Source organism: Peromyscus californicus, unplaced genomic scaffold (assembly GCF_007827085.1).
Source record: "Peromyscus californicus insignis strain IS unplaced genomic scaffold, ASM782708v3 Scaffold_9__1_contigs__length_137607984, whole genome shotgun sequence".
Lineage (NCBI taxonomy): Eukaryota > Metazoa > Chordata > Mammalia > Rodentia > Cricetidae > Peromyscus > Peromyscus californicus.
The window spans coordinates 9420330-9434885 of record NW_026294617.1 but is presented as its reverse complement, the minus strand read 5'-3'; the positions used below and the strand labels follow the sequence as shown (position 1 = coordinate 9434885).

General features: G+C 45.2%; 1 protein-coding gene across 1 annotated transcript in view; it reads right to left on the bottom strand.

Annotated features, from left to right (window-relative positions):
- Positions 1 to 5569: 5569 nt before the first annotated feature.
- Slc7a14 (solute carrier family 7 member 14) overlaps positions 5570 to 14556 on the bottom strand; it is a 129101-nt gene continuing 120114 nt past the window's right edge. Inside the window, exon 8 of the mRNA XM_052732109.1 lies at positions 5570 to 12823. Coding sequence (XP_052588069.1) covers positions 12501 to 12823 — 323 coding nt within the window. The 3' untranslated portion in view covers positions 5570 to 12500. The remainder of the gene's footprint in view (positions 12824 to 14556) is intronic.

The window sequence follows — 14556 nt, the reverse complement described above, 5'->3', positions numbered from 1 at the left end:
CCAATCAGGGACTCCACTGGAGACGAGCTTCACAGACCAGGAAAAGCCCACTTCCAGGGGCCCTCCCTGCTTTCTTTGCCCTACGCCACCCATGACGAGTATCTCTGCTAGGAAGGAAATTCAATCATCGCCTTCCAGCCTCCAGAACTGAGTTTGGATTCTGTTCCAAACTGCATTCCTGTTCAGTGTTTGATGTTAATTAGAGTCACAAATCATGCCTGCTTCCCTTCCCTGCACGAAAGTCAGCCACGGTCCTTATGTCATCCAGCTAACGGACAAACAGAAGGCTCCCTCCTCTCCAAAAACATTCCAAATGACTTTGGTGGGTGAACACCAGCTTCAGCATCTCTGTAATAAAAGCTTGGAGACCTGGGATTTCTAGGTCACAGAATGGGGCCTGTGGATATTTTCTTGGATCTGTACAGGCCAGTATTTTACTGCTGTGTTTGAGACCAGCGTGAGAACGGGAGAGATTACCCTGGCCAGGGGAGCCACACACATGGACAGAAGAGGAAGAGGATTTAGAACCAGATAGACTGTTTGCCAGTCGGTGAGCTGTTGAGGACTGGAACACAGGAGAGTGTCAATTTAATGTTAGGGATATGAAATTTCTAAAATTTCTAATGGAACATCTGATTGTGTGTGGTGTGAAGACAAAGGTTGATATAATGTGTCTCCACCTCACCATCATCATCAGCGTCATTAATTTTTGTTTATTTATTATTTATTTATTTTGTGAGACAGGACCTCTCACTGAACTGGAGCTTACTGATTTGGCTAATGTGAGCTCCAGATCCCCCTGTCTCTGCTTCCACAGAGCTAGAATTACAGGTCTCTGCCATGCCTGGCTTTCATGTGGGTTCTGGAGATCTGAACCAAGCCTCAGACTTCACTGCCCATTTGCTGGCCTAGCCATCTCTCAGCCCCTGAAATACTTGATTTAAAAAATAGTTTTAAAGTTATGGTTTAAGAAGCAGTTGCCTCTGAAGCAACTCTGACACTCTGATTTAAAAACTTTCAATTAAAAGACCTGTGTAAACAGCCTTGGTGCGGTGGGAAGGGGCTCGGACCTGCCTGGGCTCAATGTGCTGGGCTCTGCTGACTCCCCATGGGAGACCTCGATTTGGGGGATGTGGGGATGCAGGGTGGCTTGGGAGAGAGGGCTGGGGGGTGGGAGGAGGGAGGAGGGAGGAGGGGGAATCTGCAGGTGGTATGTGGAGTGAGTAGAAAATTTTTTAATAAAGAAAAAAATGTTTAAAAAGCCTGTGAAAAAATAAATGTGACATGAAATTCGCCATCTTCAGCATCACTCAGTGTCATCGAAGACATTATTTTGTGGCTGTTACCAGTACTTCCTCTTGAATACCTCATCCTGCAAAAATGAAACGCTACATGCTCTAAACCACACTCTCTGCCCTCCATAGACCCCTGCCCTCCAGAACCCCCCTGCCCTCCAGAGTCCCTCTGCCCTCCAGAGCCTCCCTGCCCTCCAGAGCCCCCCTGCCCTCCAGAGCCCCCCTGCCCTCCAGAGCCCCCTACCTTCCAGAGCCCCTCTGTCCTCCAGAACCCACTCTGCCCTCCAGAGTCCCCTGCCCTCCAGAGCCCCCTGCCCTCCAGAGCCCCCTGCCCTCCAGAGCCCCCTGCCCTCCAGAACCCCCCTGCCCTCCAGAGCCTCCCTGCCCTCCAGAGCCCCCTGCCCTCCAGAGCCCCTCTGCCCTCCAGAGCCCCCCTGCCCTCCAGAGCCCCTCTGCCCTCCAGAGTCCCTCTGCCCTCCAGAGCCCTTGGCAGCCTCATTCCACTTCCGTCTCTATCTGACCTCTCTGAGTACTCCACAGGAGTGGAATCCTACAGCACTTGCTGTTTGTGACAGGCTCATTTCACTTAACATGATGTCTTCAAAATTCACCCTGTGGCCTGTGTCAGGTTTTCTGTCCTTTGGATGTGGAATATTCCATTGTTGCTATTTGCCACGTTTGCTGACCCGCTCACTGATGGGCACCTGGGCTGCACCCATGGTTTTCTATTGTGAATAATGCAGCTGTGAGCAGGGGCATTCATATATCTATAAGATCCTGTTGTTAATTCTTTTGCATGCATATAATATATATTATATATAATTGCTGGATCACATGGTAATTTCATTGTGAAATACTTTGGAGGTAATGTCATATTATTTTCTATAGGAACTACAATAGTTTACATTTCTCCCGATTAGTGGACAAAAACCCAGTCTACCCACACTGTAACACTTATTCAATAACCCTCTATGTGTGAGATCCACATGTAAGGTTGTATTTTAGAATATTAATCTAATCATTTTTAATATTGGCAATTCTGGTGCCAGGCTTTCCTGTGACCTCTTTTTGATACGATTTGCAGTTTCTTCCATGGTAGAAAAAAAAGGGGCAACCATTCTACCAGTTATGGGACTAATAGTTTCCAAGAAGAAGGACACTATGCAGTAGGGAGGTCTAGTCAGACTAAAGGATGATTGAAAACTATCTGATGTTGCCACCCTGTGATGGGGAGGGGAAGAAAAACACAGGTAAGATGGAGAAGAGGAAAATACATGCTCAGACCCTCCCCACAATACTGCTGAGGTGGAGCAAAGAAATCTCCCAACAGTGGGCAGGTGAGTGGTATACTTAGTGGGGAAGGATGTAAGCAGTGATGTAGGAAAGGATGGATGTAAGCAGTGATGTGGGAAGCAGTGATGTAAGCAGTGATGTAGGAAAGGATGGATGTAAGCAGTGATGTGGGAAGCAGTGATGTAAGCAGTGATGTGGAAAGGATGGATGTAAGCAGTGATGTGGAAAGGATGGATGTAAGCAGTGATGTGGGAAGGATGGATGTAAGCAGTGATGTGGGAAGGATGTAAGCAGTGATGTGGGAAGGATGTAAGCAGTGATGTGGAAAGGATGGATGTAAGCAGTGATGTGGAAAGGATGGATGTAAGCAGTGATGTGGGAAGGATGTAAGCAGTGATGTGGGAAGGATGTAAGCAGTGATGTGGGAAGGATGGATGTAAGCAGTGATGTGGAAAGGATGGATGTAAGCAGTGATGTGGGAAGGATGTAAGCAGGGATGCACAGCTAAATGTGTGCATAATAACTTCTTGTGAAAAACAAAAGCCAGTGCCATTAAAAAAAAAGTTTGTCAGTTTCTACAGCTAATTTCAAGCCAGTGATGTGAACTAGAGTTGGGGAGAGAAGTGAGATCATTGTCTAGTAGTCCCTTCACACAGATGAATAATCTCAAGAACACAGATAGTAAAATGTAATACAACCAAAAAAATTAAAAAAAATAAAAATTAATAAAAATTAGTTGTATTTATTACCTCTTATCTAACATCCTACCATTCTTAGCTTACTTACCAATTTCAATAATGGCTGGATGAAAAGTTATTCATCATCCTCAAGGGAATCTGCGGCACATGTTGGCTCAAAGCCTTCGTGAACAGAGCCCAGAAATGATAGTGTGTTGTTGGAAGAGGAGATGTCTGTATACCTAGGCCTCAAGTTGTAACTTGAATTGCTAAATGGTCTTATTAATAAAAAACCTGGAGTCAGGTATTGGGGTGAAAGCTGAAAGATCAGAGAGCAAGCCAGCCATGTCTTACCTCTAGGAAATCCTCAGCCAAAGAGAGAGCTACTTCCTGTATACTCATGCTTATATACTTTTCTGTGCCCTGCTATCTTACTTCCTCTCTCCGCCCACCTATGTCACTTTCCTCTTTCCACCCAGCTCTATCACTTCCTGTCTGTCTGTACAGACCTCCAGACCTCTATGGTTAACTAGTGTTGGGATTAAAGGCATGTGTCACCATGCCTGACTCTGTTTCCAGTGTGATCTTGAACTCACAGAGATCTGGATGAATTTCTGTCTCCCGAATGCTAGGATTAAAGACATGGTGCTACCACTGCCCGACCTCTGTATTTAATACAGTAGCTAGTTTTATCCTCTGATCTTTAGAGCACAAATAAAATATCACCACATGAAGTGGTGCATCTGGTCCCTTGGGTCTCAGGACCACATGCAATGGGTTCTGAAGTGGACCAGCAAAGGCTTTGGTTCTGAGTGGAGAGGCACCAGTTTGCAGGAAAGTTAACAACTGAGTTCAATGTCTGACTGTGGATTTGGACAATAAGCACCACCCTGAAGCCCAGATGACCAGATGGCCCCGTCCTCTTTAGAGATCACCTGTCCAGGGATTTATCTAGATAGCCAGTGTGCAGCCATGGCCATTGAAGACCCAGAACATGCTAGTTTTCACCTGTGTTCTCTGTCTTCCTTCCTTCTGAGATCATGCAAGTTCTTGTGTATGTATGTGTGATGCTACATGAGTGGAGGATAGAAGACAACCTTGAGTGTCTGTCCTCACTTCCCAGCTTATTTGACACAGGGTCTTTTGTTTATTTACCACTGCACAGAACAGGCTAGCTGGCCCTTGGACGTCTGGGGCTTCCAGGGATTCGCCTGTTCCTGCTTCTCATCTAATGTTCTCATATAATAAGAATGCTGGGGTTGTACGTGCACACTAACATGTCCCGCATTACATGGATGATGGAGATCTGAACTTGCTGCCCCCCTTTTATGGACAGGGTCTCAGGTAGCCCAGGCTGGCCTTGAACTTGTAGCATAGTTCAATACTACCCCAAACTCCTGACCTTTCTGCTTCCATCTCATAAGTTCTGGGGTTACAGGTAATGTCACCAGTCCTGGATCGTTATCATCAGGTGTAATTCTATGGCATCAAAAAAGACAACATTGCCAGATGATAGTGGCACATGCCTTAAATTCCAACACTTGGGAAGCAGAGGCAGGTGGATCTCCATGAGTTCGAGGCTAGCCTGGTCTACAAAGCAAGTTCCAGGACAACCAGGACTGTTACACAGAGAAACCCTGTTTTAAAAAAGACGTTAAGCCATCATTTGTACCGTGGTGACTGGTTTGGGATGGTGGCCTGTCAGTGTTTTCCTAATTTGTTTTTAAAATGGATAGGAAAAATGAGTTGAATGTTCCACATTAATATTAGGATCGTACTGTGGGGCAGTGGCTGTGGCACTGAGGATGGGACAGTAAAGGAGGCCATCATGAGTGAAGTCCCAATAGAAAGTGACCAAGGAAGGCTCTTCTGGAAGGTCGCTCAGGTAGAGATTCTGTGCCCTCCTCCAAGGAGAAAAGTGAATTTAAATGTTGGACAGCTCTGATTTTTTGCAAGTTTACATTTGTTAGTCAATAAGCTGTGGTTTTGAAAACATTTTGATGCTGGAAATGAATATTCCACAATAAGGTGAGTAGTTTTAAGTGAGGCCATTTCTCTCTGTTTTCTACAAAGGATAATTGGAATAGGTAAGCTGAGAGTCACTCACTCATCTCCATTTTGGGATGGAGGAAAGTAGCAGACTTCAGACACTGTGATGTTAGGTAGCACAGGAAGCTTCAGGTTCTCCTCCCTCTTCGGGTAGTTCTCCGAGTTAAAGCTTTACATTACTGTGGATAGTTAACAGCAAGACAGTTTTGTTTCTGACTTTTTTAATAACCAAAATTTAAATGTAAAGGCACACAATAAAGCTTTATGCATTTATTAAAATATACACATTTTGGTAAATTTATAACTTTCCCTTAGTATTTTGATAAATCAAAATATTGTCAACAGCACAGTCATTTGAAAATAAAACACACTTTATAGTACATCTGCATATTATCCTTTTCTTCATGGTACGTTACAACATCCCATTGTACAGTGCACCAATGGGAATTAAAACCACAAAAACGAACACACATTAACAACACAGCAATTTCATACAGAAAAAGAAAGTTGCAGAGAACACACTAGAAATGACCATCTGCAAAATGCAAGTTGTACTTTTTAAGGAGCAAACGAAACTGAAACAAGTTAGTGAAATTTACAGGTTGTGTTTATAACTTTGGGATGTGAATGAAATGATCATGTTACTTTTCCACAGTGAGAAGGAGAGTGGCGGGTCCTGTCGGTTTGACTACACGGAATGAGGACATCAGCTGCCCTCTTAAAAGCCTGCAGCTCCTCTTCTCAGCCCAGATAGTTGAGGTATTTAGGTGCTTTTAGAACATTAACAGCGTCTTCGCTTTGGGAAGTGGGGTGCTTATGACTTCCAGTGTAAATTCTCACCTTCATGACTATGAATGTGACTAGTATATTAGCAACTGCCAAGAAAACTCAATGGATGTCCATGGACCAGGACATTATCCCAACGTCAGAATGAACACTCTTTGTCAGAGTCTGCACTCCTGACAAAACCCACATGACCCACAGTTTCCTTTAGCCAATACCACCAGTGTTAATATCAGGAAAGCTAAACAGAAACCAAAAAGTACGGAGGAGGTTCTTAACACAAAAATCCAGGCTGCCCTTGTTTCCTACTTCCAACAGAACACTATTTTTCTTCCTTGTATGAACCAACATGCACTAAATATTCAGAAAGAGTAAAAGATTAGAGCCAAACCTACAATGTCTTTTTGGAAGTCTCCTTTGGGCTGTGATTCCATGCATGTACTGATGAGTGATTTCAACACTATTTCTAGCTGATATGTCAGAATACATATGCATTCCTCATGGACTTTAAATTTTCACTAATCCCTTTGGGCTTTAAGCCCTAAACAGGAAAAGAGGACATCACATGTTTCTTCAAAGAATTATTTTTATTAAAAAATTATGTGTATGCGTTTGAGTATGTGCACATGGGCACAGGGCCTGAGGGGGCCAGAAGAGGGCGTTGGACATCCTGGAGCTGGAGTTACAGGTAGTTATGAGCTGCCACGTGAGTGCTGGGAATTAAACTCAGGTCCTCTGGAAGAGCAGCAAGTACTCTTAACCACTGAGCTGTCTCGACAGCCTCACGTTTTGTATTTCTTAGAGAAGTAATTTTGGCAAAAGGCAGGTGCCTAAGTGTTTTAGGATGATTCGTGAGTTGCTGAAGCAGAGGGAGAGAGGCGGTGTGAGATGAAGCATTTCAGAAAGAAAAAATAAAACAAAAGCAAAAGCAAATGAGCCAGTCTCTGTTCTAATGTCTCAGAGAAAGTAAAACAGGACATGGGACTGGGACTGGCAGGGGCTTTCTTTCACCTGTCACCATGGCTACTGAAAATGCAGTGACCGCTCTGGGAGGAAGCAGCCTTCTGGCCCTGCTGGTGTAGACACTATGGGTTGAGATGCTGTTTCTAGCCTGAAACAATGTTAACTGAAACTATGGACTCTTTCACGGTCAGGCCACTGCTGATTAACTGCTGATCTTAGGGTCTCCAAAGGGCCTCTCTGCAGATAAGCTAAATACCTGAGGGTGACAAGAGGCAAGATCGATGGTGTCATAAACAGGGGTCGGAAACACCCTTCTTTTTTTTTTTTTGTTTTTTTTTTTTTTGGTTTTTCGAGACAGGGTTTCTCTGTGTAGCTTTGCGCCTTTCCTGGAACTCACTTGGTAGTCCAGGCTGGCCTCGAACTCACAGAGATCCGCCTGGCTCTGCCTCCCGAGTGCTGGGATTAAAGGCGTGCGCCACCACCGCCCGGCTGGAAACACCCTTCTTAACAAGCCTTTTGGAAACACGCTTGAGAATGAAGAGGAGTCCCACCACTCAGGCGCCACCTTTGCCTTCCTTTCCTCCTTTTCCTACCCCGTGTGTGGGAAATGGAAGCCATCTCCCGCCCACTCCCTATGTGGAGCCTGGGGCCCAAGAGTGGACCACTGTCCACAGGACCCCGGAACTGATCCAGCTCTGGCTCCAGCTTATTTCCTGACTTTTGACTTTATATCACAGAACATTCTAACATGAGCGGAAACGTAGGCAAACCTGTGGCTGAGTCTCAGGGACTTCCCAGGCTCCCGGTAAAAACCCAGTGAAAAATAGGACATCAGTTTCCCCTAGCCTTTCAGCTGGATACTCAGACAGGTGGAAGTTCTATTTATGATTCTATATATCTCCAAGAGGGATTCTCTGGTAATGTGATTTCCAACAAGCACGATTCAAAGGGTGTCCAATTTCTCCACCCTTTTCAGCAGAGCAGACCTTTCTCTGAGTCTTTCTTCCTGATAGCGACTGCATTTGTAGTATTCCGGCCAGCACTGAGGCACCAGGGCTTGCTCTTACTAAGAGGCAGACCAGGATTTTTTTTTTGCATAATTCTAACACTCATCTTCTCCCTCTAGTTTAAACCAGTTTGGAGCTCAATTGAGGTCAAGCCAGGAGTGGAGGTTTCACTATTCAGATTAGGTGGATACAAGAAGCTGTTAGATTTGGTCATTGAAAGGAATTACTGAAAACTGTAAAGTGGTTGAAAAATCGTGTTGCGTGTCTGCATGTCAGAAGATTACATAAAACATAAGGAAGGAAGAGCAGTGCATTGCTTTGAGTATGGAATTTCTGTTACTATGCTAAATGTGTCTGTGTGTGATCTGTTTGCTCCTTTACTGGGCAATGATGCCACTGCCCAGTTTTTCTCAAGTCCAACCTTGCCTGACTCACCCCACCCCAACAAGTACACCCCACCCACGGAGAACCACGGGCTTGTCACTGGAGTCTGTAAGTGGTCCCTTCCCCACTTTCCTGGCCTTATTCTTACTGTGTCACATGTGAATCACACACAAATCATAGCTACAGCCAAACCAGCTCCTTGTTTTTCCTGGAGGAAAACATTCAGAGGGCAGCTCACTCACAGTCGGCATCTTAGCCCTCCTCGGCGTGGCACGCCCCTCTTTCGTTTCTACCTCGTCAAGACGCTGCCACTTCCACAGGCTGCATGTGTCTACTGTATTCTTTCTTCTTTCCTATGTGGGGAGGTGTCTCCCACATTTAAAGCCCAAAGCACGCTATTATCTCCATCCCACCTGCCATCTTCGTTACTGTTTTAAATATATTCAATTTCTTCCAAACTTCGTTTATGATTACTGCATGTGTATGCATGATGTGTGCGTGTGCGTGTGTGCATGTGTGCATGTGTGCGTGTGTGTGTGTGTGTGTGTGTGTGTGTGTGTGTGTGTGTGTGTGCACATGCGTTCCAGAACAACCATGTGGAGGTCAGGGAGCAGGCATGTGGAGTCACGTCTTCCATTTTATGCAGGTTCCAGGGATCGAACTGAAGTCATCGGTTGCTTTGACCCTCTGAGCTGTCTGGCCAGCCTTTAGATCTTACTTGTTAAGAACTGAACCTTTCACTTACGGCATCAGAATATGCCATAGCACATGACAGGCACTCTATGAATAACTACTGCATAGGTAGTTTATTTTCCTCTATTTCATCCATTCACTCGTTTTTTCCCATTCAACCAATCAAGATCTTCCTTCCTGCCTTCCTTCCTCCCTCCTTCCCTCCTTCCCTTCCTCTCTCCCTCCCTCCCTCCCTCCCTTCCTTCCTTTTTCTAGACAGGGCTATTCTGTGCAGTCCTGGCTGTCCTGGAACTTGCTCTATAGAGCATGCTGGCCTCAAACTCAGAGGTCTGCCTGCTTCTGCCTCCCAAGGGCTGGGATTAAAGGCTTGCGCCGCCACCTCCCAGCAGATATTTCTTGATAACGACTCTCCGTCAGGCACATGTGGCTAGTGTAATCTAATTTTGGAGCTTCTCTGTGAACTTCAGTGGTCTGTGCTGTCTTAACAGTCTGCCCTCGTGGGGGGCAAGGCTTATTTATTTATTTATTTATTTATTTATTTATCTTTAGCATGTAGCGGTGTTGGCTGTCATTACTGACAAGTCAATTGCTTTCTGAGGTGCTCTTCATTGGAAAACTCAGCAAAGCTCTCGGATGTCCTGCGCTTGTGCCCGGCACACGTTTCTGACTGTGTGTTAGCCTTTCTCCTTCCGTTTTGACTGTATTACTCCCCTTTGTTTTGGAGCACATGTGTTTTAATAGCTGCCTCTAATCTTTCTGAAATGATGCAGAGTAAATAAACAGAATACAATTTAAAAATATTAAACTATTGGCTCCAAAATTACACATCCTGCGTACATGAACCCCACCAGAAGAGCTTTTCTAAGATAATTATTTATAAAGTACTCCTACTTTAAATGCAGTCTCACAAATACAATGTTCAGATAGGATGGTATTTGAAAACTTCCTTGTGAAACCTGGGACTCCTTCACAGGAGCCAAGAAACATGGTTAAAAACATTCTATATACCTGAGAAAACTTTCCAAACCATATATATATTTTTTAAAAACCAAGATAGCTAAGAAGATAACCCCAACAATTTTAGAAAAATGATGAGAGCAAACATCTAAAGCTACTAACTGAGAAAAATGGTTTCTAAAATGAGAATAATTCATTGGCTCTGCACAGAAGCAACACCACTGCCATTAACTGATAAAGCCCATGCTCCTTCTTACGCTACAGAAACAGCACACACCTGCCACCAGACCATTGCTACTTTAATACCTAAACACCATCAATAAGACATAACTTTCCACCCACGTTAAGATTCGTCGCTTTGTTTCCATATTTCTCCTAAACATATCTAAGGAAGAGACCATTACCCCCTCTACCGAGAAGTGGACCCAGCCTAACAGATGTTTAAAGTAGGCAGATTTCTTGCATCCTACATCAGTTCAAAACTTAGTTTTAACAAACATGACTCATAATTATTTTACAGTGAATTCTCTAGGGTAGTTTGTTACAGGCCAGGCACTGCTTTGTGATGGTTAAGTTTAGGCAAGAGGAAACAGCTTTGTCAGACATCACATAAAAATGATACGATGAATACCAGAAGCCAGGGTTCTACAGAATTAATATGGAGTGATGAACGAGATCTTTAAAATGTAGTTATTTGAATGCAATAGCATACATTGGCTAAGAGCATGGTATGCAATTTATCTAAAAGCATTATCTTAAAAAAATAGTTTCAGTTGCTCTGTTGTGTTGAAGCCTCTCACATCTGTCATGGGCCTTCACCCCTGCACCTCCCTGTCTCCTACGTCCCAAGGGCTGAAGTTACAGATCTCCTCATGGCCTCCCCTTAGTCCTTGGTATATTTCAGTCAGTCAGCTCAACAGGAGCATGCCTTCTCCCTGTAACTTTAATACATGCCAAGAAAACATGAGCTTCAGACTAAGAAAGAAAAGATGTGGATGTTAGTTGATATTCATGAAAAGTTTTGGCCGATGATAAGTTGAGGAGAGGGCAAGGAATTTGCTCTTTTACCCAGTTCCAAGATTCTCACAAAAATCTTAGTATGAGAAAAATTGTTTTCATACACATGTGTACACATGTTATTGAAACCTCGTGTTTTCTCTGTTCTAAATTCGTCTATCCTGTTTTGGAGAAAATTCTTTTAAGAACCCTTTGGTGGCCTATACTTTAAACCTTACCAGGAAGCTATTTTCCTGGGCCTCAGTGAAAGTGCTTTGGGAACTAATGGGAAAAATACTCTAACAGTGAGCGAGCCCAGAGGAGTGAGATCCGGGTGGGAATGCGATCTCCCTGAGCTTGATGACTCAAGTACCTGGCCTTCCACACCTCTGTTTTCAAAGCAGCAGCATCCAATCAGGTAGTCACCTAGCTAAAAAAAACAAAAAACCAAAAAAACCCTGCAGATTTTATAATTTTAGAAATATGAAGTAGGATTTGCAATGTGATCTCAGTGGCTGAGTTACTTTTCCTTGCAAAGATTTTTATCTGATTATAAAACAAATAGCCTATTTCTTCCAGGCATATCAGAGGCATGGAATCACACTCCACCTCTGCCCTTTCACCATATCGCCAGGAACTTAGAGTCTGGCATAAGGGAATGTATGACAGACAGTTCCTTTCTGCCAATGCCTTCTGACATCTATTCAAGAGGTTACTTAAGCTTTTATTTATTTATTTATTTTGGGCATTTAAGTAAAGCTTTGATGGCATTTCTTACTGTACTATGGGGACTGTATAATTGCTTCATTCTATCTTTTCTGGATCCTAAAATTATAGTCTGGAAACTGTAAGAACTTTGGTGAGTAAAGAGAAGCCCAGGTCTCCTCCATGGATAGTTTTGGGGTGGTAAGGTATAAGAACACAGTGTTGCTCACTGAGAAGATCCTGAAACAGCCTGACCTACAGCCCTGGGGGAGTAGCTCCCAGCTGGGCTCTGGGGGATAGACAGCTGCTTCACACCCACAGCCACCTTTGTGGGTCCTCTCCGGAGGGCCTGTAGCCTCAGCAGGGCTGGAGGAAGTGTCCTCAGGTCTTAGTAAGAAGCACAAAGATCCATCCTGTAAAGCAAACATTTGCTGTTATCGGCTGTGACAGCTCACTAAATAGAATTTCATGTAGTCTTTTGATTTTGATTTTTTTACAAGGGGGTCAGTTAAGGGCCCTGGGCAAAACCCTTCAACAGAACTCTCCTGAACAGCAAAAGTAGCAAATGACAGGTTATGCCTGGGGACGGACTTTGGGGAAGGCTGGGTTTGTGAAATGAGTGGGAAGAGTTTCCGCCTTCTAGCACACAGGCCGATTTACAGAGAAACCACCCTCTCTAGGCTCCTGCGAGTTTAGCCTTACTCTGGAGAGCAATCTAACTCATCATTTGCAATCAGGGCCTCTGAGTTCTGTTTGTGTTTGCTTTTACTTTTCGCTTTGCTGCTCGTCCGGGTGTTTGCCTTCGCGTCTGACATCTGTTGGTAATGGAAGCCTTTGTCCTCAGCTGGCCCACCCCAGTCCTCCTGGCTCTCGCCCTCAGTGGCGTAGGAGAACCCCTCCTCCACAGAAAAGGGGTCATCCACATCGTAGCGCTGGTATGTGCTTTGGTGCAGGGCCTGTTCTCGGGCGCTGATTTCCAGGGTGCTGTTCCAGATGCCGTACCCAAAATAAATGAGCATACCTGTTGGGAGGAGAAAGTGTAAATGAATAAGCAGTTGCTTTAGGATCCCTGGGGCCATTGGGGAGATCACCCTTGATAGGGCTGGGGTGATGTACATTTAAGGCTTGAATTAAATGCCCTTCGAATTTGGGAGCTGAGAGAGAGAGAGAGAGAGAGAGAGAGAGAACGATCAATAAAGTGTTTGCAGTGTAAGCTGGAGGATCTGAGTTCCCACCCCAGAATCCACATGAAAAGCTCCTTTGTGGTAGCCTTAGCTAATAAAGCTCTAGGGAGGTGGAATCAAGCAGATCCCTGGGCCTCACTGACCAGCCACCCTAGCTAAACTGGTGAGTACCTGGTCTCAGTGAAAGACCCTGTCTCAAATCTAAGGAGTGTGACTCCTGAGGAAAAACACCCGTGGTTGACCTCTGGCTTCCCCGTGCACGGGTACAAACACACGCCTCCCACCACAAAGCACAGCCTCCATGTCCACCCTCACAGCCACAGAACTGGCAGATCTCAGGGTGTGGCGGGGCTTGTCTGTAATCCTAGCACTGGGGAGGCCGAGGGAGAAGGATGGGTGTTCAAGGCCAGGATGGTAAGACCCTGACTCAGAAAATGAAAACTAAACAGCAGTAAAGCCAGAATAAGCTGAGGAGAACTGGCGTAAAGCCGCTTCCGCTAAAGTCCGACCACAGTGCCCTTGCACTCCTAGAGGTCAGGTTTTAGCTGAAGGTGAGAGCTAGATGCCTCTTTAGACAACAGCTGGCCCTTTCAGCCACCTCAGCCCTCACCTTCTCAGTGGGCACCCATCATTACTCTCACACACAGAGCCAGGAATTTGCATCTTCCGTCCTGGTTAGTATTTACAGACTGGCGATACAGTCTTGTGGGAGTTAGAGTAAGAATGGTCCCCGTAGGCTCATAGATTTAAATGCTTGGTCAGCAGGGAGTGGCACTATTCGAAAAGATTAGGAGGTGTGGCCGGTTTCACACCAGGGGTGGACTTTGAGGTTTCAAAAGCCCAAGCCAGGCCCAGTGACTTGCTCTTCATGCTACCTTTGGGTCAAGATCGATATTGTTCACTGATTCATGGGCTGTAGCCAATGGGTAGGCTCGTCAAGGACTTGGAAAGAGCATGATTGAAAAGTTGGTGACACTGTCTGGGGAAGACGTATGTGGATAGATCTCTGTAAAAAGGCAGAGGATGTGAAGATCCTTGTTCCCATGTAAATGCTCATCAAAAGGTGACTTCAGCTGAGGAGGAGTTCAGTAATCAAGTGGATAGGATGACCCCTTCTGTGGACAGTCAGCCTCTTTCCCCAGACATTCCTGTCATTGCCCAGTGACCCATGAACAAAGTGGCCGTGGTGGCAGAGACGGGCTCAACAACATGGGCTTCCACTCACCAAGCCTGACCTGGCTACAGCTGCTGCTGAGTGCCGGATCTGCCAACAGCAGAGACCACAACCCCAGATGTGGCACCATTCCCCGGGGTGACCAGCCAGAGACCTGGTGGCAGGTTGACTACCTTGGACCACTACTTCCATGGAAAGGACAGCACTTACTGGAGTAGACATTTACGCTGGTTATGGATTTGCCTTTCCTGTATGTAATGTTTCTGCCCCAAACCACCACAAGCCCCAACCTTCTCAGAACACTTTATTATCCTGGCCTCCGTGTACGGCTTTGGCCTTTGTTCCACCTCTTAGCGGCACACACACGTTACTCTGATTGATCCTGCTGTTTCACAC